Genomic DNA, 25,480 nt, shown 5'->3' with positions numbered 1-25,480 from the left:
AAATAGAAACTTAGGCGGATTTGTATTTGCTAGACAGTCAGAGGGAACTTGTGGTTTTCGAGAGTCTGACAACATTTCTTTTTATGTTACTGGACAAACTCAAGTGGGGACTCAAACTCAGACTGAAAACAAAACTTCTATTCACAGAACACCTGCTTTACCAACTGAGCTAAACACCATTTCAACGATTGCACAATAAGTCCCCATAATGCGCAGTTTACATTTATATTTTCATTTGCTAGGACAGCTTGTCAAGTAACCGAAATAGAAAAGAAAAAATTATTAAGAGACATTTCATGAATTAAACCAAATTTATTGCCCCCCTTTTTTTTGAGTAAACACATTTTGCATTTCCTATCACAACTCATTAATCCATCACAACAAATTAAATATAATGCAATCAGTTCCCTTGATCAGCTCTTTCTAAAAATGTCTGAAGTTACAAAAATATAGACTTGGTTAAAAAAATAATTAACGGAAGTCATAAATTCAGTCAGGTTATTGCCTCATTAGCTTGAAACCTCCAATGAATGCAGGTTTTTACGAAAGATCACAACTTGCTCTCCATGCCTTAGTTCATGATGTAGAACTTGTGCACTTTTGATTATTTTTGTTTTACACTTGATTAATGTATTTTAAATGATTGGTTAAAGTTCATGTCAGTACAATGACAAATCACAAGGAGTCAAAATGTTTCCTGCATTACCTTAAATGACATTTATATCACCAATAAGAGAATAAAGTTTGATTTTAATACTGCTCTGAAATTATCTCAAACCAAGGCTTACCTAAAAGGTAGGAAATAAATCAACAAACAGACTCTTTTGTGTGTGATGTTGTTGGTAGTACTGAAAACTATGGCAGATTTCGATGCCGGCAATTTCCCCAAACTGGTATTAAAGGAGTCCATAAGAAGGACAGCTGAGGGATTTTGTCCCATCCATCCATCCTGCAGTGGTGCTACTAACAAAAATATTTTTAAAAAGAACATTTGACTGATTCTGAGGATGTGACAATAAATCAATACAGTACAAACACATTTCAGAACTGCAGAAATAGCAGGAACAACAAGAGAGGAAAAATCATCTTTTTCTGCTGTTTCTCAGTGGATTTTCGTAATGGACACGTCCTTAACAATCATTGCTGCAATCAGCTAGAATGTAAAAGTTTGACTCGATGAAGGAACTTAATATCCAGATTTGTGATAAAATATTTTCAATATATCTCTTATAAATGATTTCAATTACATTCTATTAATAAATTAATTAATATAAATCAATTTCAAAGTGATCTGAAGTGCCCTCGGGCTCTTAAAAAACAAAAACAAAAGGGTGTTGTACCCAAATATATGACCATTGTTCTGGGAGTTAAAAATGTTTTTTATGCCAGAAAGAGATCATAAACTTTACAGATAGAAGAGATACTGGACATGGAAAAATATTACTTTGATGTCCCTAAAGGATCTGGATCTGAAAATAGTCATTTATAACAGATACAGATGGATTCAAAGAAAAGGTCAGAAGTACCTTAATGTTTTTGTTTTTTTAAGTTAGCCACCGATTAAAAAAAAAAAATCTGCATCTGAATTAAAACACACACAATATAGACAATCATGGCATACAATCATTTAAGTGAGTGCAGTAGTCCCTTCGAAAATAGTGAAAATGTTTCAAATGTCAATCTCTCGGTTTGAATTAATGCTCTAAATGAATTAACGGCTGCTCATTAAGTTTTTTTCTTTTACTTTTCATGGCCGACCCTCCACCGCATTTTCTTAAAAATAACAGGACTGAAAATATTATGTCCTCAATGGAGGTAGGGGAAAAACAAAAAATATCTACTTTTTTATGATAACTGATCTTATGAAAAAGTGAATATAGTGTGTTGTTAAACACTCTACGAGCTGGTTGGTGTATAAAACAAAACAAAATAAAAAATGCTTGTGCAACATTAAAAGCGTTCCTCCTCAGATTTGTTCTTTTACGCTCGTTGACACACAAACACTTCCACAGAATCGCAAACTGGTTGAAAAATATAATCAGTGTTCCCTCTTTGATCATTTTACATCAGTACAAAATCATTTCCCTCTGCAGGAACACATTCGTGTCCTACTGCTCAGTTTACTGTGTATTAGCTATAAATATTGAGAGGGTTCGGCCCTGAGACAAAAACTGTTTCATGGCAAGTTTCAAAATGCAGGAGCGAGTGAGGTTGGGTTCTTATTACAGGAGAGTATAAGTGTTAAAAAATAAATAAATACAAAATATTCTACATCGTTTCAAGAAACTGTTTAGTGTGAAAATTTGAACTAACTCTCCTGCATTCAAAAGATGTAATGGGTCTAAATGTTGCTGAAAAGAAGATTCCATTATTATTATTCAAATTGTATTATTTCAACAGTGCATTTCCTGGGGTTGGAGATTTTTCCCTTTGAGGAGTGCTCAGACATTAATGTATAATAACAATGTACATATTTTCTTAATCTTAGTTTTGCAGTCATCTGCTACCTACGTTCACTTTAAAATCTGATCCCAATTCAGACTTCATCAGTGATGTGGTTTGTCAGTACCCTTTTCCTTGAGCGCCTTCATTCCTGACAGAAGGCAGCTAAACCTATACAGCACCTTGCCGGTTCCTTACTGTAAACTGTGTGCATACAGTAAAGTAAAAATACTGTAAAGTAATGAAAGCAGAACTGTGTTTTGACTATTTCTGTACTCTACTCTAGCTGATGTATTACTACTGAATATCGACAGTACAAACATATTACACAATGCTGTTGTAAAGATAATAATGCAGTTTTCTAACATGTCCTGAAGAACACGATGTGTTACCTTCCTATGAAAACCGTCTTCCATAGAAAAGAGAGAACTTTGGTGTGCTGCACAAGGATCAGCAGAGAACAAGCTGTCAGGCATCATCTTCCTGTTTGACGTCTGTCAGTGCAGCTTCCCAGTGGCCTCCAGTAGAATACTGCTGGTTTGACTGGTTTTGTTCCGGCAGCACCTTCGTGGGAAGTTTTTGTTGACTGTGAGGTTTTTTTTCCTATCCACTCCTAGGTAGTCGACTCCTGCTGGATCTGGATGTAGCAGGCCTGCAGCAGAAACATTTAAATGATGATTGGACGACGGAGGACTGACGATGATGAACATGTCAAATAAAAAGATAGATTCATCCACTAAATGTTACTATAGTCATTTCAATTTGACTTTTGAATTTGCATTGACAGTGTACAAGGATGTCTTGTTTAAAAACAGAGTTTACAAAATGCTTTGACAAACAAGCAAAAGCTGGAAACTCAGGAGGACAAAAAGTCATTAGGAGTTATTACAAGTAAAAGGAATAAAAGCCATTTAACATTAAACAGGCAAAATCAGAGAAAAACCACTGATCCGATTTTGAAAGGTTGTCAAGCTGTCATCCAAATTTAGTTCCATTAGTTGGACGACATTCTAGAAAATAGAGTTGATTATCAATTGGTCAAGGTGTGACTCATTTGTCATGTGTAAAAGTATAAAGCGTGTGAAAGCGCACCTTCAGTGTTGTGAACATCAGTCCCAGCTCTCCATGCTGAACGTTGGGATCCATTAAATCTTCGATCATATTGACCTCAGCTCCCAGGTTCCTGATCCTGGAGAGCAATGTAAGAAAAACACAACCTGTTGACCAGCCTGCAGCGTCTTTCCACCACTCTGTGTTTGAAACATACACACACCATCGCAAACACACCTTGCCCTGAGTACCAAATAGAGGAAGAGAGGGAGCAGGTCGTCCATGCACCACAGGAATTCACCCTGCAGCATAGGTTTAATTTCCTGGGTCAACTCCTCAAACGTTTTCTGGATGACGAGGAGTTTGTCTGACGGAGTGAAGGTGGTGCTGCATGTGAACGGAGACAAACACCTTCATTAATACACATGATATTGTACTTTTAGTTTTTTGGTCATGTCCTGAATTAAACTTGTACAAATTAAGATTTGTGTTGAAATATTCTGTTGCATCAGTGTTGTTGCATCAGGTGAGGAGACGGATACTACTTGTTCTGTTTTCAGTAAAACAAAACTGAGCTCCTGGCTGAGTGACTAAAATCTCCTCCATCCCTCTGGAAGTTTATTTAAATTCATCCAATCTAAGAATTATTAGCAAGTTGGCCCAATCACAATATTTCGGCAAAACACAATTATCCAAAATTCTGCCAAAAAAGCTGTAAAAAGGCACCACTTACCCCCGGCTACACATTACAAGATCCATAAAATGTGCTGAATCTAATGAGCAGGGAAGCCTTTCACATCTGAAATTTGGCAGGAGCGTTTTTTTTTACTGGTCAAATCTGTGTGTTAGGCCCTCAGGTCATAATGACCTGTGATAATAATGTCCTCTAAGCACAATTGAATTCTATACAAGGTCAATGGAGTAAGTGAACCTCAGTCTCAAACTCAAACACAGGCACTTTGGGTCAGATAGTATTTACCAGAATATCTCCAGTTGGTCTGGAACATTGAAATCTTTCGGTACAAGTGAACTACAAACCTTAAGGAGTAGTAAATTCTCCCTCTCAGGGAACAATTGGGGCAAAAATATAATTTACATGATCATGTGTATTTGATCTGGATGATATTGCTGCTAATCACACTGTATCACATTTACTGACGTTAAAAATTATGTGATGTCACTTAAGCTCACATAGCCGCTACCTGATTTGTTGGAGTGTCTCTACAGCAGAAACAAAACAGGCGTCTTTACTGCTCGACACAATCTGTGATAGAAGTAAGAAAACAGAGAGGGTGAAACAAAATATACAAGTGCATCAGAGAATGCACAGATTGAAAAAGGTGCACAAGGAGAAAATAGTTCATTTAATATCTGACCTGCTTTTTCTCTCCAAGAATTGACATCCACACAGGCCAGAACTTCCTATAAGTGTGTGTCAGAGAATATCTAGTCAGGTTAATTTAACACACACTCATACAGATGGTCATCAACACCCACATCTAAAATGTTACACTCAGCAGCTCAAGTCGTCCAGGTAAATGGGTTAACACTTACTCCTGCACTCCCAGAAAGCTGAGCAGAGACTGGTCGGGCTGTTTGTTGAGTCGGAGGATGCGGTCCCAGTACTGCGCCTCCTCCTGCTCCTCCTGCAGGCAGTACAGGGTGAAGAGAGGCGGGTAGAGCCGAGGGAGCAGCAGAGGGAGGAGCAGAGAGGAGCAGCTCACCACCAGCACACTGCTGGGGAGACGAGAAGAAGAGAAGAGATGAGACGGAAAAGCTGACAAAAGAACTTCATGTTTCTAACTGTTGTATCTGCTCAGTGTGTTGACACTCACCCTTGCTCTGCTGTGTTAGAGTCGTGTCTGCCATTAGATGCAGGGGGTTCTGGGATGATGCCACCATCGTCTGGTAACCCTGGAAACAGAAACCTGCAGGCAACAGAACTAATATTCAGTAAAGTGATTAAGAGAGACCCAGCTGAAAACATCAAAAGTCACCTTGAGGGGAACAAAAGTAAGAAGTGAGAACTTGTATCTACCGAACGATGCGGAAGAAATGTGTGAGGTAGCCCTGAACCTCCAGGACGGCCTGTCGGAGGAGCCTGCGGTTGGATCCCACGCCGACGTACGTCATCCTGTAGACGGTCACCAATGTCTCCACCAGCCAGCCCAGAGGGTGGAGAGGGGTCTCACATGCCTGTCATTCAAACACAGACATGTACACTTCAGTATCACATCAAGAAAATCACCTTTAAAAGGGAAATACATACACCTCTTAAGGTCCATTTTCACCTGTTCTCACTCACCAGAGGAGACTTAGATGTACAGTTAGCTGCAACTTCATTAGGTACAACTAGCTAAAACTCAGTTTCTGCCATAGAAGAGGTTATAGTTTGTGGTGGTGCTAGTGAATTGTATCACAATATACTTAGAGGTATTTTCTAATATTTTGTACCTACTTAACCTTAGATACCCTTGTGTGCACACTAATTACTTTAAATATAATAAACTGCAAAGTGCTCTCAAAATATAGTCTTACAGTCCCCATGGAGATTTATTTTGTATTTCTGTTCTGTATTCTTGTAGATGTTCTTTCTTTCTCAGGTCTCTCTTGGAAAGGAGAATTTTATATTTGATCAAGCCTGATTATATGAAAATCACAAAAAAAATAAAAGGGTGAACAAAATATTAAAAGCAACACTTCTAAGAAAGAATAACTTATTAATTCATTCATTGTTTCAGACTTTAGTTATTAGCTGACAGTTAAGTAAAATTCATAACTTCAATCATTTCTGAGTTTACATCCTGTACAGATTATTAAGATAATTGAAAAAGCGATAGCAAGACAGATGCCTTCACACACACACACACGGTTTCCCTCGCAGCCACTTGTACCTTGATGAGGTATCTTCTTATGTTGTCATAGTTTGCGGTGGTAACCGGTACTCCATGTTGAGGAATTAACTCCAAAGACTCCAACACTTTGGTCTGAGACCGAGTGAGGTCTGGGCTACAAACACACACACACACACATAAAAACACACTTTTTAATACGCAGCTTTATTTGTAGGAAATGTGTGCCAAAATATATATTTGCATCTGCTACCCCATTTTCAAAACAACATGGGAATGGTTCTGTTCTGGTTTGTTCAGATAATTTTGAACCATTCGGAGCACTGAAAAGTTGGCAGCTGTAATCAAGAAATAGGTTTTTCTTGGAACTGTAGCAGGGGTGTCTTAATCTACAGGGTGGAAAGAGATGATGTACAATGCAGCAATGGAGAAGTCAAGTGAGAACTTCAGGTGTGTGTGTGCGTGTTACCTGTGTCGTCGTGCAGATGTTATACTGACTGCGATGTTCTCCCAGGCTACGGTCCTCTCTCCTTTCCCAGCAGCATCACAGCCCAGTCGGCTCCAACATTCATCAAACACACAGAGCCACCTCTGACCTGCAGGCACCACGTACTGACCCAACCGGCTGAATACACACACATTCGGACATTTTAACAAACCGAACATGAGCTCTAGAGGACACAAACTGCTGTCATGTCATGTCCTACCAGGAACAATTAACAATGATTACACACAAAAAGACAAACATAAAACTGCTGAACAGAATTAAAAACTCACAGCAGGCTGTTTCTGTCCTTGTGTTCTAGCTCTTCAGCCACTGGTTTGGTGTACGTTCCAACCACCTTCAGTCCTGCGCTCCACTCTCCAGTGAACAGGCCGTCCAGGCAGTCACCGTTAGCCAGAGTCAAAACACCCTTAAGAAGCAGAAGAAGAAGGGAGGTGAAGGAATAACTGCGTATGAAATTATATCCAACATCTCACAGTTGTGTAAGTCATTTTTTTTGTTTCTTGTTGGTGAGGTATAATGATTTTGCCTTAATTTACTAGAAACTGTAATATTAAAGTTCCACAGAGGTTATTTTCATTATTTCTTTCAGTTTTTCTTTTATTTCTTTGCTTCTGTCCATACTGACAAAGTATAAATGTGGCAGGATGAACAAGTTATACATCTGATCACTTTTATTGTAAGACCTGCATGAAATGTATTTAAAACAAGTGGATAGACAGAAACACAGTTACATTAGGATGTAACATATGAACAGCAATTCCTTATAAGCATGACAGACAAACAACCAGAGCGCACAGATAAAGAGGAGACAGAGTGCTTTCTACCTTGCCGTTGACAGTCCAGTCATCAGAAAACTCTCCATGGAAAGCTGTGTCGTCATCAGACACCAGCAGACCTGGACCCTGATAGAAAACACACATCAAGCCTTTTTACAGATGCACGTGATTACGACACAATTACATTTGTTTACATGTTTCCCTGATGTCAGATCCCTGGTCACAAATGATTCATTCAGTTAGAAATGACACTGTTTCTTCCAAGGTTGGACATGAAACTCTGATGACATGAGGTTTGATGGGCAGATTGGCTGAAGATTCATGAGGACTGTTATATTAGTAGAACTGTATATAAATAATTTTTGTAAACTTTATAAACTCCTGTTAAGGTTTGACTCAATAGCCACAAGGCTAACATAGAAGTGCACACAGTAAAGAAACCATTACACATACAAATGATCTCATTCACTTTGTTTTACGGCATGTCACTGAAATCATTTGTTAGCTGCAGTTGTTAATAGAGCATGTAAGCTCAGTGGCACCACCTTCTGTCTATAAATGACAGCACACATTAGTGTATCTCCAAACAAGGAGCTACTTCTAGATTGCAAAACATTCAATAAGTTTGCAGCGTAAAATAGAATGAATGAAAGGAAACATGTTTTGATAAATGATGAATTTACATCATAAGCCCTATTTACTGTGCCAGATTCTACTGGCTAATCCAGTCTATAACTTCCCCCACAAACACTGACAACCAACCCTTCATCATAAATAAGTTTTGCTAATTTCACATCAGTGGTTCCCTTAAAGTAGAAAACTCATGTAGAATATGTCAGCAAGAAAACACACTAATGCCTCTACTACCTTTGATCATCCCACAGCTGATTATCAAGATGATGAAGTGAATACTTCAGGGTGAGCTTACACTCATCTTGTTGTCCTTGAAGGTCCCTTCGAAGTACACGCCATACTGGGTAACAACCACAGCGGTGCCGTGCCGCTGCTCGTCCAACCACAGTCCCATGTACTTCTCACCTCTGGGAAGGAAACAATACAGCTGTGAGTAATGAAATTAGGTTATCATAAATTTACATTAACAAGGTGTCGATGTTCCATTTTGACTTGACAGTTCCTTATCATTATTGGAAAAACAAGAATACAGTTCAGTCGCTAGGTTTTTTCTATTTGTGAGTGTAATCTACCTGGTGATGTCATCGTACACTCCATATCCTGTCTTCTTGTCATGGACCCAGTGGCCGATGAAAACGCTGGAGGAATTTTTGGCCAGCTTACCGGAGCTCAGCATGCCGTAACCGTGCCGCTGCCCGTCACTGAAGCAGCCCTCGTACACCTCGCCACTGGCATACCTGGGTATAGCGCATAGAGAATGCTCACACACACAGAGATGGTGACCCTGTGCATGTTCATGTGCAGAGCAGGGCATTGACACTGCCAGACACGATGACTGATGACTTGGAAAGAAAAAGACTGAATATTGCCTTTACCTTTCATGATGACAACCTCTACATGACATATACAGGTCAGTACTCAATGCTACTTCACACAAAAATTGGCAGAAAACTGTGTACTGACTTGTACTTGCCGAAGCCATGGATCTTGCCGTCTCTCCAGTGTCCTTGGTAACTATCTGGCTTATGCAACACTTTGTTAGGTATAATACACTCGCCATAGCTGAAATGACAAACACAAATTGTCCAGAAACGCTAAGACAACAGTTTATTCTCAGTTTCTGTTAGGATCTGTGTCCACATAGGTTTTTTTTTTAAGGGCATAAAAACACTGGCTGTGAACTCAGGGGGGTTGAGATGAAGCGTTTGTGTGCTGATAAGAGAAAAAACACTATGTGGACACAGTGCCTTAAAATTTCATAATGTTATCTTCTAACCACAAGTCTCCCTAAAAGGCAGACTGATGTGTCAACATTACACATTAACTAGCTCTTTGGCGCAGCACAAGGTTCACGTACTTACCCATCCTCCACTCCATTCTTAAAGTTCCCCACGTAGGTCCGTCCATCTGGCCACTTCATGGTTCCTCTGTGAAACACAACTGTACTGTTATCTGCTATCCATCTATTTAAGCATCACCAGTTTGACACTCTGGAGCAGTTAAAGATATATGTAAAAATAATGGATTAAAAAGTCTAATACTGACTCGAACTTTGTCATATTTAGTTGTGTACTTAGATTATCCTCAAATGGTTTAAACAGTTTTTAAACCCAGACAAATCCACAAGTTTACTCCAAGTAACTTTTTATTTGGTCGCCTGCCGCTATAACATCCAGAAGAGAGTCAGAGAGTGAGGAAGGAAGTTAGTGAATGTGAATAAAGCTAAAACACTATGTAGTCCATGAATATTTCTGACGGAGTCTCGTCAGATAGATTTTCATTAGCAGTAGCAATTGCTTAACAATGTAGACAATGATTTGAACGTCAAACTACATCTTCTGTTTTCATTGTTGCACACTGTTCCTCTTCGCCGTACAGGTCTCTACTGATTTGTTCGTTCATTCTACCACGATGCATTCAAGGACACTCCAATATCCAGGAGTTCAAAGTGGGCAGACAAACACCAATCCCCGCACTTTTTCATTTTCATAAAACACACTGATAAACAAACATGAAAAAATACGGTGTAGCTGAAGAGGTGGTGATGGGACAGACACAAGCACACACACAAACCAAAACACAAACACACATGGTCTCTCACCTGCCATGAACTCGTCCTGCCAACCAGCCCCCGGTGTACTGGGCGTCTTTGAACCGTCCCTCTCCAGTGAACGTGTACGAGGCCGTGCGAGACATTCCCATGACCCCTGGCGACGACCCCTGACCTCCACCACCCAGCACCTGATCCAACGCCTGGTTCAGAGACCGTAGCCACTTATTCTGGGAAAGAAGAGAGTGATAAAAACAAAACCAGGGAGAAAGAGGCAGATCCTAAATGAAGATGTTGGCATAAAATATTACGATTTCAGTGCCTTCTTACTAAACTCAACCCATAAAAAGAGAAACATCCTGCTCTTGGAGGCAAAAATCAAAACCATACTCTTCATAAAATTATTTACAGTGACCCAACAAAACCCACAATGATGAGCAAGCACTTGGCGACATCGCTAAGGAAAAACAAAGAAGCTAATAAGTGTATAAACCATAAATGTACCTTCTCTTGTGGTGTCGAGGCCACCACAGTGAAACTCTCCTCTGGACAAGTAATTTTGATGGCATAGCTGCAGACACAAGGCACAGAACAATAAACAATAACAAACTTGATCTGTATAAAACATTTTTACCAAGACGCTACAAAACATTTATGTCACATTTTAAATCATAGTTTTACACAGGCCAAGCAGAAAACAACCACAGGCTGAACAATAGTCAGTACTGGAGTGCCTTAAAATGTAGTTCATCTACCAGACACTAGATGCTGCTGCAAAAACGGAGTCAACATTAGCCATGTTAGCTTTAACATTGATAGTTTGGATTTTTAAGCACAACAAACTCACAGTCCACTGCTGTCTTCAGTAACTGGTTTCACCCACAAACAGGTCAGAGGATAGACGTGATGTGTGGAGAACTGCAGACAGACAGAGCAGCGCTTCATGTATGTGGGACACGGATTCTTCTCACATTAGCCAACATCACACTATCTCACTCCAGATCACATGCGTATGTGTGTCCAAGAGATTAGCCTCTTTCACACATCTCACTGTAGAGATGGACACTGTTCATTTACTGACCCTTTCGATCAGCATCCGACCTGAGCTGCCCACCCAAAACCAGTTACATTTTGTTGCTTTGATATTCTGGTGAATAAGGAAGATTACACAAAACATCACCAGTGTAATCTCAGTTTTAGAGAGAGTGGATGTGAAGATTGCTGATTGGGATGCCACTGTAGACCACTTCCTGATTACAAAAATCACATATTTGTCAATAGTTTCATCCATCAAGTCTTGACAGTTTCAACACCACTTCTGTTTTAAAAGTGACACTGAATGAAACTAAAGCAGAACACACTGTGGTCCAATCTTTTATTACACTTTTGCTCATCTTGCTGGCTTTTTGCACATATTTTTGTTTAGTTTATTAATCTTCTAATTCGGTATGTATGAGTGACTGTAAATGAGTGCGTATGAATTTTTTTTTTTATACTTTTCTTATTTTCTGCTCTTTTTTATTTGCTTCAAATATCAGCTTGGACATTTGTAAATAGGTCAGTTACGACTTGCACTGAAACTGATAAAGTCCACATATGACAATAAAGCCCTGGTTGAATCCCTGAACAGAGCTTAACTATTAAATCTAAATGTACATACATACATGCATGAATAACAGTCAGGCAAAGGTCTACTAAACCACGCAGGACAAAAACCAAAAACCACAGAGAGAAAACAGGACAGGTTTCATCACTAACTGCCATCTACTAACACACCAACCCACACCAAACAGACAGGAAGACAAGCTATTAGTCAGGGTTCAGAAGAGGAGACACTCAGAACAAGGTAACAGCAAATATGTTGTGATCATTGACACACACATCTGGTTTAGAGTCTCTTGGATCAGAACACAGTGGCAGGTTGCATCCTTTAACTTATGAGCCATGAGCTACTGCAACTATGACCTCATCTATTTTCACAGCTAATTTTTCTAACGTTTCTGCTGCAAACACGTCTAAAAACCAAACCAACACACGGCAGCCTGTTTGGTAGAGGCTAAAGCTCAGAGCCAGCCACCAGGACAGCATGCACAAAATAAATTTCAACACGGGACATCTGCAATGATAAAGGCTGAGACATTAATAAAGCCTGTTGTTTATTCAGTTAATGTACCCTCGTCATTAGATGCACCTCTCAATAACACAATACTGAGAGATTCAACTAAAAACGCTAAATTTGAAGAGGAGATCAAATGTGTTGGGTTATGGGTGAACAGTCCCTTTATCATGACATGAAGTCCTGTGTTAACCTTTATTTATTTGCTTACTAATCCCATGTGAACCTGTCAGAGTGTAAGCACTGAGCAGAGGCCAGCACACCCATGCTGCTGCAGCACCAAGCTCAGTGTGGTTAGACTGATGTCAGATATACTTACGATGCTCTGAGAGGGAATGGCACCCTGAGTGATTGGAAGATATAATGAACAAATAAAAGCTTTATCTGCAAAACATGGTAGAAACACCAGGAAGACAGATATGCACAGACAGATTCAGTTGAAGCTCCATGTGTTCTGAATTTGACTGACAAAGATGTGGATGTTCTCTGATGTTTGAACAGTTGTGGTTTATGGTTTCACCACAGATTTATACTACCTACAAATAGAAGAACAATAGTGCACAGATTTTCTGTGTTTGCGTGTGTGTGTTTGTACCTGGGTGTGCACCAGTGCATCATTGAACAGTATGAACCAGTGGTTGGAAAAGCGCCCGGCGTTCTGCAGAGTCAGAGATCTGTTGCTGCTTTCGCACACCACACGACGCTGAGCGAGACGCAGATCCTCCTGATGAACGAACACACAAGTACCATTCCTTGTTACATTCTGACAAAAACAACTGAGTGTTGCACGTCTCCATAAATCCTGCATCTTCCATTAATCACGCGTTGAGTAAGTGAAGGGACATGTAGTGTAATGAAGTAAATGTCATAAGCATAAACAGGGCAGTATAATCTCAAATCTTTTTCTATATAATGTGTACTAGTTTGTAAAATGTCTCAATGTTTTCTCACCTGAACAGTATGATCAGGAAAAATGTTAGCATGTTAAAGTAATTACACACAGAGTTGTGCTCACAGTTTTTCCAGAGTGGGTCTTCCAGAAGAGGAAGGTGATTTCAGCCTCCTTCTTTCTCCTTAGAAGGGACGAAGACAGGGACTCATACTGACTACAGCCCTGGTGGAGGGACTGATACTCTGTAGTTAACTGAGGGGGAGAAACAACAGAAAGAGAGGTTTAACTGTTTTTCTTTGCAATTTAAGAACATACAGCAGACTGTAGATGTATTACATCTTCTGCCAAATAACTCAATTACAAACTTTTTTTTAGAAATTATCATTTTTTATTTCTTAAGCTACATGTCATCAGTCTATCTTTGTGAAGTCTTTGTCAAAGGACAGGTGTTGCAAAATGGGAAGCATCTTGAATTCCAGTCAGTAAAATGACAGTAATGAGTAAAAGCATATCGCAATGTATTTAATTGTGGGAAACAGAGAACATTTTGAGAAGAGAAAGTGAAGCACAGAGGGAAAAGAAGGAACATGTTGAGAGTGTTTGAGTCAAAAGAAAAAGGGCAGAAGGAAGAGAGCAGAGAGCTTCCTTCTCACCACATCGTAACAAGCTGCCAGTTTGAGCAGGACTCGGCTGTACTGGTGGAGCTGCTGCAGAGGCCAGTACAACATCGAAACTAGGTCAACATCACCACTCACAGCCTGGTCTGACACACACAGCTGAGCGAGGACCGTCTGCTGAGAGCCTAAACACTCACTAGACACAGAGAGACACAAAGAGGAATAAGACATTCTTAGGATTAAATCATCTCAGTATTTTAATCTAAATATGTGTCTGTTTTCTGTTGGTGGAAGCTTATCTGATTGCTGTTTTGCTGCTGCATCAGGAAGTGATTTAAGTTTATGGTTTGTTTTGGGGATTAAAATATCCAGAAGAACTGGTCCATTAACACAGGCATGATCGTCAGCATTAATATCAAATCCCTTCCAGCTCTGCAGGCCTTTGCATTTGTAGACGTCTCCTCAATATGAATGAGAAGTCTACGTCTACTCAAGCAGTACTTAACAAGTGGAAACAAAGAAAAAGTAATGTCCTTACAGTGAGAGCTTATGGAGTGGCTGGAATCCACCCATCACCTGGAAGTTACCTACTGAAGAACAATACCTGGAGAGAGATAGATTTTAATTGAGTTTTTCCATCTTATTCTGTCACACATGAGCTTTATTCCTACTAAAGCCAACATGTTGAAAACAATTTTTCCATCAGTCTGTGGACTCCTTGCTCTATCTTTGCTTCTTTAACTTTGTTCTGGGAAAACAGTGCCACATTCCTGGTTTGTGCCTGCAACTCATGTAACAGATTTTACAAATTCTTTATAAAAAGCTCAGAAAGAACTTACTGCATGCATAGTGAAACTGATGTTACAGAGGTAGACTTGGCTTCATATTAAAATTGAGACAAATAACATACATTAAGCTGGTATTAATTAAACTTATTCGGACTTTCTGACTGTTAAAGCATCTGAGCCACAGAATCTCTTTTTGATGTCATTCATGTTGCAAAAGCAGAAAGACCGAAATCAAACAAAAGATGCATATTTGCTATTAAAATGTATGAAGCTGCAGTATGTGTTGAAACACAAATGTGAATCTTACTCTTTATAAATGTCCAGAAAGTGCTCAGTGTGAGTCAGCAGGGGAAGGGAAGTGACATCACAGCCCTGCACGTCATGCAGGAAGTAGGTGAGTGACGTGGAGTGTTGACCGATCAGAGTGCTCAGACGAGCAAAACTCTCGCAAAGAGAGAAGAAGAGATGAGTGCACGGCTCACCTAACGATGAAGATGCACTCTCTGAGAAGGAAATCAACAACATGCTCAGTTAATGTATTTGCTAATAACTCTTTATTAAATGTTTAAATCATGCATGTGGTAATTCACAGATAGTTTGTTGGGTTTTGCACAAAGTTCTTTGCATCTGCCACCATTTCATATAATCTCAACATATTTAAAAACACCAGTTATGAGGGGGTCACATACTTGAGCAAAGGTCAACAAAGGAGGAGTCGGTCCAGAGAGCCTCTCACCTCTGTTACGTAGCGGCGTGAGGAGGAGCTTCCTGACACTGCTCAACCAGCAGTAGAACTGTCTCTCTCTGGAGGCCAGCTCATGAATTGCCGAGATGAAACCCATGATGTTATGGTCTGCCAGCACCGCACAGCTCTGACCACCGCTGCACACACTGCTAATGTAACCCATCTACACACACCCACACAAAGAATAAATAAATGTTTAAAGTTTTCTTTCATGACAGTATTTTGTTTCTCAGCTTTCTCTTTCTCTCTTGTTAAATGTACGTCTAACAGATTAGAAAATGGCAGCCTAGCTTTTTCTACTTTAATCACGCTGTGAGCAAAATCTAAAAATAAACGCACTCCAGTGGTGCAGTCGGAAAATCGCTCCACCCATCATCTTCCTCCTGTTGAGGGGAAACCACGAACAGTTAGTCATACAGTTTTGGACATACACACCTCCATGCAGAACGGCAGAAGTGTGGGTCTGACTGTGTAACTCTCTGCTCTGTTGGGTGACCTATGGTGTGACCTTTGACCCCGGTGAGACCTCTCACTCTGCACTGTCATTGGCTCCTGCTGCTGGCCACAGTACAGCAGGACCGGCTGGACACAGTCTCCATCTGCCAGGAGGAGGGAGTGGCTTTGACCGGCTGACAAGTCCCAAACCCGAAGACCTTCAGACAGCTGCAGCAGCCCGACAGGGACAAAACACAGAGGATGTAGATCTGTTAGAGTGACTGCAGCATGTTTCATGGTATACAGTACACTGAATGATATATATCTTCATCCCTCTGTCTATTGTTTCAGCACATTTGCATTTATACTGATACATCCTCATCCACGTATTAATGATGCCGATATCTTCATTCATCATGTATAAATGGCCTTTTTTTTAAAAATAAATAAATATGACTAAATCTATTTCTACACTGTAACTTTATTGAATTAATGAACCTTCGCCTGCTGAGGGACAGTGACAGGACTGTTGACGTGACCGAGCTGTCCACACATGTTGCTGCCCCATGAGTACACCTGCAAAATGTGAGATAGTGAGATGAGTTAGTTTGGCTGTATGCGAGTAGGCTGTACTTCTATGTTAGCATCGTATAAGATTTGGTTTAAATCCTGGTTACCTGGCAGTGAGCGGTGAGAGCCAATGAATGGTGTGACCCTGCGGCGACTTGGATCACCTCCTCACCTTTCAAAGACTTGATACACAGAGGCTGGAGTCTGGACACACACATGCAGACACAAGTTAACAGCTTGTCCTCTCATGCATGTCCGTCCACGTGCTGTGCAATTGGCCTTTCCTCAATTTCATGCATGTAACTACAGTGACTATGATACCTGAGTGTGATTGAGATCATTTTATGCAGGTTGTGCAGACGTTGTGTTAGAGTTGTGTATTTAATTTCTTGCGACTTTAAAAGTAAAAGCAACGTCATGTAGAAAATGGTATTTTGTGCTGATAACTGATTATGTTATGTGCTGAAAACTTGTATGTTGAAGTAAACGTGTGTCATGGTGTGATCCTACCCTCTCACTGAAGTTAGACAGTGCAGAAACAAGTGATGGGAGAGTGGCTGAGACAGACACCATTCATCATATTACAAGACACTGTCTAAACTGCCTAACATGTCATTTAGGACGGTATATTATCATGTATGTTTTCAAAGATATTTATACAACTGTGGATTAAATTATAAGTGTGTGTGTGTGTGTGTTTGTGTGTTAGGACCTGGCGAGCTGATCTCCATGACCTAGTTGCCCCTCAGACCCGCGGCCCCAGCTCCACACTTCTGTGTCCAGAGACGGCAGCCCGTCTCCAGCCTCCTTCGGTGCTGTGGAATGCACCCGACCAGCAGAAGATGGCCTGCAGGCACAAGTTCGCCGTTGCCGTGGAGACCCTGAAAGAAAACCACATGATCTAATGGAAAAGTCTTGGTAACAGTGTTGATACAAACAACTGGACCATCAGCTACTAGTTCAAGTATTTGTCAGGACTGCACATACGCTTCTTCTGTCATACAGTACATAACAGCTACGACACAGAGGACAGAGGCGATGAGATGAAGGAGACTGCAGACATGATCAGAGAACATACACATGTAGCTGGTTTGTGTTGTGTTTTTTTTTTCCCAAACAAACTGCACCAGAGTTCAGAACTGCATTTATCTCACCAGTCTTGATCGACTTTACACGTGGGCAAACACGTGAACTGCACAAAACAGGTTTGGTATGAACACACCCTAACGACTCTTTGTAAGACTCTGCATCCCCAAAACAGATGCAGAGTCGTGTCAATCTGTCAAGGTGAGTTAAGTAAGCACAGAGCAGGAAATCACAGCAACAATAACAATGGAGGAAAGTAGGAAGGGTTAAAAGAAAAAACACTGAAGCTTAATGTCCAAATAAAGAATATAAAAGAGGGAATGGGTTGAATGGAAATGTATTCTCGTGCGTCAGATATGCAGGATGTGTACTTAGCAGGATCACTGTGACTATTAAAACTGAAAGCACCATTGGATGGTTTTCAGATCTGTGTTAACTGAAGTCAGACTTTCATTCTGAAAGTCCTGAAACTTTTGGAAACTGAGAAAATGGGAAGTTGGTCAGCTACATTTGCATCATCATCAATGTCCTTAAAGGTCACACTTTGTTTTTGCTTGTCTTTTGTTGCACTATTGATACCCTGCAGATTAACCTCTGAATAGCGTAAAGAGATTTTAAATGGTTAGTTAAGCTACTAAATGGGTCCATACGTCACTTGGCTTAGACCATACAAGTTATATTGCGACTAAAAGGCTTTTCAATGTGTAGTCATTTTTATTTTCGCCTTTTAACTCATTACTCATCATGTTATCTCAAAGAAATAAATACTGTTATCTCTGAGATAAGAACACTAATGTTTGCATGTGAGCATGTGGATGCTGTGATCCTGACTTTCATATCAGTTTATCTGAGCAGATCACGTCAGATCCAGGAGAACACATTATTGTTCTGTGTTGGAGTGAAAAGCAAACAGAGGCAGAAATTATATTGTGGCTGTTCACTCCCAACCATTCTTACCACGGGTGGGTGTCCCAGGCAGAGAGCGCCTCCTGTTTGTTGATGCTTTCCCCCTCTGGTTTATATTTGTTAGACTGGAGCTCTTCTGCCCCTGCAGCGCCTGCTTCTCTGCCTCGAGAGAAAGCCGTACGTCTTCCAGACACACTGGAGAAGAAGAGTACGACACGGACAGTCCACTGTTTCTGCAGATGGGAGAAATTCAGAGGTTAAATATAGTATGGGTGAGAATCAACTTGGTATGTGAATAATGACACATAACTGATCTTTTTGAATGTTTATGTTAGCACATTTTTAGCACAAGTTAGACTTGCATTTTTGGTGGATAAAATAAAAAAGTGAAGTTTGAGCTACAACTTCTTGACATGAGATTTAAACAGAAAAATTGCCTAAAACTCTTGACCAAACAACGTGCTTCATTGTCAACTAAACTTGGTCTTACTTGTTGGTTTGACTTGTAATCGATGACTCTTCATTGTAACTGGAAGTCAACAGATCTGTGGAAGGAGTTGAGGAAACACAGCTGTCATCTGGAGAGAAAAGCGGTGGGAGGGAAAGATGGAAAACATTAGAGGTCACTGGAGAAAGATAACAGATTATATACTCAATATTTAAATCACAATGCAACAAACAAAAAATAAAGCAAAGGAAGGAACACATGAAGGAAGAATGAAAAACAATGCAACAGGAAAATGAGAAAAATAAGGGGAAACAAATAACTACAAACAAATGCAGGAACTTGTAAAAAAGGGCTAAAGATATGAATGAGGTTATACATAAAATAACAAGTGAACAGACATCATAACTAAGATTGAAGTTCCACAACTGAATTATAACCTGAAGTGTAACTGCTCAATGAGTCAGTATCTCCGAGCCCGGAGGTGTCGCGCGTCTCAAGTGAGTGACCAGAGAGTTTCTGGAGGAGGTTCTGAAGCTCCCTTTCATCAGAGAGAGCAGAGTTCTTATTGGACCTCCAACCGGACAGTGGGTGGGACTTGGGGCTGCCGTCTCTCTCAGTCAGCCCATCGGGCTCAAGCCTGGTGCCAACTGGAAGATTCTTCCTGTTGTACAATGGAACAAAGGGAAAGCAGACAAAAGATTGAGAAAGGAACACATTAGATGGACGAATAAAAGAGCAAGCAATGTATGTAATATTTTACTGTTTAGTGTTAGATTTGCCATCTTCAGAATTCGGACATAAACCGGCAGCAGAGCCAGGGCTGCTGCCAGCTGACCTTCCCCGAGGTTGCAGTCTTCGTCTGGGGCCTCTTCTTCTTTGAGATGTCTGGTAAAACAAACAAAAGATGGGAATCAAACAGTGCTGAAAAAGCTTAAAATTAAACACATGCTTATGCTGATGTTACCGAGAGATCCTTGTAAATAAAATATCCTGTGGCACCAGATCACTGGAACGTTATGAAGTATCTTTACCTCCTCTGTCATGACTTCAGTCAGCTCCACTCCCAGTGGACAGTAGTGACCACCATCAACTGTAAATGACTCCTCCTTCTCTGTCACTGAGTAGTGGGGTGACTGGCCCCGCTCCCTCTTTTCAGGGGGATTCTGGGTATTGTAGTTCTTTAGAGGCAAACTGCGAACCAAAGCCAGACTGTGGTAGGCACCACAAGACACCTGTGGAAAATAAATAGCGACAGTATTTCTGTATTCAGAAGTGGGGTTTTTTTTTTGTACAAATGTGGCCACGGGGATATAAGGAAGAGAAACTACCTGAATGACATGTCTGCCTGCCAAGTGCTCCACCTGTGTCAGAGATGTACACAAATTTAGTCTTCTTTCTCTCTTACCATTTAAAAGATGAAGTATTCAATAAAGATTCAGTTTCATTATACACAACAGTTCTAAATCTGACTCTTTCGTACACAAACTTACCTTCTGTGGTATCCACACAGGGAAGGTGCTAGTGACTAGGCCGAGCTGACAGCCGCTGCCCCACGCCCACAGCTCATTCTGGGCTGACAGAGCCAGGCTGTGCTCCCGTCCGAAAGCCAGATCCACAATCCGAACTGCTGCTGGAGGAATGACATCATTGTCCACCACAGAGATGGGGCTTGGCTCTGAAACTGACACAGGATATTTTACAAAGCTGATGTTTTGCCAACGTATATTAACTGTTAAATACATTAATTTATTCACCAAATATACAAATAGGAAAATAAAAAAACAACATTTCTTAACAACGGATTATAGGAATGGATGGAGGCACATTGGGAAGGAAAACATAAGGACGGTAAGTAGTGGGTAGGACAGACAGACAGACAGAGGAAAAGTGGGAAGAAAAAAGGTGTTGACCAACCTGTGATGTTTGCAGCTGCACCCTTCTCAGTCAGCCCACACTGTCCTGCAGTGTTCTCCCCCCACATGAAGATGTTGCCCTGCTCGCTCAGTGCTCCACAGTGAAAGCCTCCAGCAGCCACGTGGACCACTGTCTTCCCCAGCAGAGAGCCCTCCAACACCGGGGCAGAGACTGGGACACTCACGTGCCTCCATAGCAGCTCACCAAACGAGTAGACCAGACCACCTGCAAGATGGCAACAGCTGAGTGATGACGATATTTGACAAGAAACTCATGGTTTCATAAAAGTTTTGTAATACCACAGCAGTAACATCAAGATATGAAATGATTACATATCTAATCAAACACTGCTGTTGGGAGAGAACAGCACTGTTTTAACACTTACCCTGTGTCAGCAGGAGTCCATGATGTTCTCCCAGCGCGGTCTGCAGAACAGGCCTGGACAGCAGCACTCTCTCTGGAGGCAGCTGTGCACTGGGCCCCGCTGACTGCCAGATGTGGAGCAGTCCTCGCTCTGGGGGGGTTTGGGCCTGCTCATCTGCAGGGCTGCGATGACACGCACAAATATATTACAATTATAACCTGAATTGAAACACCGGAATCATGTTTTGAAATCTGGCGATAATATAATGTTGTGGCTTAGAGACACGGAGATAAGTTAAATTCCATCCCATTCATCCGTAAAGCAATGATTGTTCAGCACCTGCAGGCCCTGACATGTGGTTATGTTTCGAGGGAGGAATACAACATCTGTAAATGACTCAACAGCAAATCACTCATACAGAACTGGACACATATATAATGCAGAGCAGCAAAACACATGCACAAGTTTGTGTCTTGTACTAGTGGTATGAATGTTGCTATAATCTAGTCATGAGCACATCTACATGACTTCAGCAGCATCTTTAAAGTTTTAAGTTTTCAACAAGTTTTGACTAGTGCTTGCTGGTGAGATAAAATGAGGACAGGGACACCTCAAAAAAGTGTTTGTGTCTGTGAATGTTTACCTCTCCTCTATGTTCTCCATCACTTCAGACTCTCCACGCCACAGGAAACTGAAGGCATCTTTATCAACATTTCTCCGGCGCTCTGGTCTTATGTTCACACCCAACAATAAATCATTTTGCAGCAACAAAGAAAATCATCTGTCTGGTTTTGACACCTCTTCAGATGCTTGTTCTGTGTAAGATGCCTGTTTTTCAAAGAAACAAATAAAAATGATAGTTTTTTACTTGACTGACAAAGAGTGTGGCATATGTAATGAAGACTGGCAGTTTATTCTCCTCTGGCTGAGGATCAGAAATGTTTTCTTCATTTTATCCCAATTTACTGTGTCATTGATATACTATATATTATGACGCACACTTACTGTGATATCATTATCATAGTTTGACAAAACTCAAGCTTTTTCCAAGGCTTTAAAAAATGTATCATACAGTAAACCTCTATCATTATAAGTTAAAGAATGAATGTTCAGGCTCCTGTGATATTAATTTCAGTCATGTTGTCCAACCCTATGCATTGTTCCAGTTTCTAATGGTTCCTCATCAGATCTTTACTGGATACTTATTAGCTGTGATAGCACTGATAGTATGTGACAACAGTTTTACTCCCGATAAAACCATTAGAGAGTTCTGTAATTGATTCTCAATGTTACTGAAAGCTTTCAATGGGAGAAGTATTCAGATCTATTACTGAAGTCTAAGTTGCAATACTACGCAGTAAAGTGTAAGTCCTGCATTCAGACTCTTACTTGTGTACTTTAAAGTACAAAAATAACTTTCCCATCATCATCTTGGCAGATTATCACGGCCAATATCCATAATTTTTCCAATCATTATGGTCTTTGATTTTTCACTATCTGATCTGGTAACATATCACAACAAACAGCATATAGACACTGAATAATCTGAATCTGCAAAGTAAATTATATCTAATACAAGAAAAAAGAAAATCCTCAAGTAATTAACCTCAAAAATGTTCTCAAATCCAGTTCATTAATGCATTTTACTGAGGTTCACCCCATCACTAGTTGTCCTGCAAGTTTTACTGCACAAGTATACCAGTTCCAACTATTGGTTTTCAGTCTCCCTGATTTCTAATAATCGGTATTGGCCCTGAAAAAGTCATACTGGTCGACAAACACGTATATATGTCATATAATTGTATTAGAATCAGATACATTAATGTGAAAATCCCTTTAATGCTACAACTGGCAGACACAGGGTTAATTTTTTTTCCACTATTGGGAAGCTTATCATATTACAAAATATCATAATTTATTGGTTAATTTACATTATGTCTTCGTCACCTACGTCTAAAAGGTAACAAATACACTAAAGCTATCAAATAAATGGAGCTGTAGTGAAATAAAAAAGTGTAGTCTTTTCCTCCAAATATGGTGAAAGTCGAAGTACTTGTGCAGTAACATTACTTGAGTAAATGTAGCCCGTTACATGCATCATCTCAGCAGCTGAGTCAAACATTAATCCACTCGCCTGTTTCTGTAACTATCTGTGGGAACGTTAAAGCCATTTAACGTCAGAGATTAGCTTATAAACCGCAAATGTTTCCCGAGAACGAGTTTTAAAAAGAAGAAGAAAAAAAATTGTAACTGTAATCGTAATCGTCCTGCCTGAAATAAATCCTACCTCATGTGACATGACATCTCCCTGCAATAAAACAAGAAGGTCGTGTATTATTGGTATAAATTAGGGTGAAACGTAGCTGACGTTACAAGTGAAGTTGGCTAGCTCGATGCTACGGCTGCTAAACAAGCTAACTAAACTTACCAACCGCCAGTTTGAAGTCGCGAGGTGGCCGCGCGGATTTGTTGTGCACTGAGTCCTGGCAGCGGTGTGTGTGACTGTCACCGCAGAAACACCCAGCTATCTCATTTTTTTTAGATTCAAATCAGTGCAGCGTAGTAAAGCAGAACTTCCCCCTGACAGTTCAGTGTTGTTCACACACGGCCAGCTCCGCGACGGCAGCCGGGCAGGGACAAACACGGCGGCGCTGCCACACCTGTTGCTGTGGTATGTTCGAAGAGGCGATGGTGAAAGACAAGAGGTGTCACTCTGTCTCTGTTTCCGGTGCTGATGACTGATTTCACACAAACCTGTGTCTGCCAATTCTGTCTCAATCTAGATAGAAGATAATCAATAAATAAAGTGTAAACAAAACAACACATATAGTTTTAGCTATGTACCAAGCTAACAGTATTAGCAAACTAGCTAAATAGCTGGTATTTAAGACTATAGGTACTCTGTTAACCAGTGGTGGATAAATACCCAAAAATAGATTAAGAGTAACAGCAACATGTTGTAGAAATACAAGAAAAGATAAACAAATAAAATTATTAGTATAATGTTAGCATGGACAAAACATACACTACTCCAAATTAGTTAAGGATATTAATATTGGGATATTTTAATGTTCTACTTGCTTATTCTGTGGTATATCTGAATTTTTAATGATCAGTCATCTCTTGACCACTCACATTTATCTGGTGATTGATTGGAAACCAGCAGACCAAACTAACTAATTGTAGTTAAAACCACCTCCATTTCAAGTAGTCGCCACAGTAAAATGCTCCTCACAAATGGATGCATCATCAATAAATAGCTGATCTACTACTTCAAAACACAAATGTATTTACTGCTCACAAGGGACATTTTTACAGTATAAGGACATACCTTGTTTACTTATAATACACTGTACTTTAGTAGAATACAGGAATTAATTTATTAATGTATTAAGGATCCGAACATGTCTTCCACTGCTGGTGTTGGGACAGCAGAGGTCTCTCTCCTCTGAGTCCTGTTCAGGCTCAGATTGACTGTCACATGTTGAGTTACTACAAAAAGACACAGACACATTTACTGGTACCAGAGGCTGCACAGGGTCACCCTGTGAACCATGACCTTGGATGAATACAACATATGGTAACACAGGGATTTTTGCACAATATGTTAATACCAACTATAATTTCCCATCATGTTCTCTCCAAATCCCATTCTCACTGCCTCACTATATGTGGATATATATGTATATAAATTGCATTAATAGATATACAATGTGTGTCTATATATATCTTGCACTTCTTCACCCTTTTTTTCCCTTTCCTTTCCTTACCCTTCCTTTCACCCATGTTCGTGATCAGCTCTTGTTTGCAGTTTTAGTGTTTTCTATATAAAAGCGTCCAGCAGGTTTTGGCTCCGACTTTTACTGCCAGCAGTAAAAACGAGGGGGAAAAAATGAAAAAAGGAACATGGGTGGAGAATCCAAAGAAAGAGAGTCTTATATTGTTGCCGTCTTGGAGCTGAACTACAGAAATCACATCACAGCTGCTGGCAGGAGCTTCAGGGGTCTTACGTGTAGCATGTGCTACAGTTTTTTGCTAATCTAATAGTCATTTTTCATCGGACAAACATCTCACTGTTGTGAACCTCAGCTCTATAACTGTTGATGTCATTGTGGTTCATATTCGATATTAAAACCATCAGCCTCACACTGGATACCTGACTCCCTCCTTTATTACTGTAAGTTTACAAGTCGCTGTTAGAAACATCTAAAAGTAATGGGTGTGTTTCTCTTCTCTGGAGGTCTGGCAATGCAGGAAACAGCAATAAGCTGCCTTAAGAAGACCACAG

General features: G+C 40.3%; 1 protein-coding gene across 5 annotated transcripts; it reads right to left on the bottom strand.

The window, feature by feature from the left end:
* Nucleotides 1-292: 292 nt before the first annotated feature.
* Nucleotides 293-23,857, bottom strand: LOC119026065 (alsin-like). 5 transcript variants are annotated; one of them, XM_037110159.1, is made up of 42 exons: nt 23,621-23,857; nt 23,480-23,500; nt 21,836-22,020; nt 21,214-21,374; nt 20,829-21,053; nt 20,405-20,595; nt 20,243-20,275; nt 19,946-20,146; nt 19,675-19,799; nt 19,352-19,575; nt 18,957-19,044; nt 18,518-18,699; nt 17,187-17,355; nt 16,582-16,678; nt 16,403-16,480; nt 15,905-16,132; nt 15,461-15,632; nt 15,032-15,227; nt 14,475-14,540; nt 13,973-14,132; nt 13,443-13,571; nt 13,023-13,151; nt 12,747-12,770; nt 11,159-11,229; nt 10,816-10,882; nt 10,363-10,541; nt 9,623-9,688; nt 9,225-9,323; nt 8,834-8,998; nt 8,557-8,668; nt 7,677-7,754; nt 7,122-7,258; nt 6,814-6,969; nt 6,387-6,501; nt 5,531-5,688; nt 5,328-5,420; nt 5,047-5,229; nt 4,869-4,914; nt 4,695-4,756; nt 3,730-3,879; nt 3,535-3,631; nt 293-3,094 (listed from the first exon to the last, which is right to left on the bottom strand). In XM_037110159.1, exons 3-42 carry the CDS (start codon nt 21,853-21,855, stop codon nt 3,056-3,058), a joined length of 4,971 nt encoding a protein of 1,656 aa, XP_036966054.1. In that variant the 5' UTR covers nt 21,856-22,020; nt 23,480-23,500; nt 23,621-23,857; the 3' UTR covers nt 293-3,055. The 5 variants fall into 5 exon arrangements, with proteins under 5 accessions (XP_036966054.1, XP_036966053.1, XP_036966055.1 ...); XM_037110158.1 differs by lacking the exon at nt 23,480-23,500; XM_037110160.1 differs by lacking the exon at nt 23,480-23,500 and having other exon boundaries at nt 5,047-5,226.
* Nucleotides 23,858-25,480: the final 1,623 nt, after the last annotated feature.

This window comes from Acanthopagrus latus, chromosome 9, assembly GCF_904848185.1.
Source record: "Acanthopagrus latus isolate v.2019 chromosome 9, fAcaLat1.1, whole genome shotgun sequence".
Taxonomy (NCBI): Eukaryota; Metazoa; Chordata; class Actinopteri; order Spariformes; family Sparidae; genus Acanthopagrus; species Acanthopagrus latus.
Note: the sequence above shows the minus strand (reverse complement) of the source record. Positions and strands in the feature narration are given on the sequence as shown.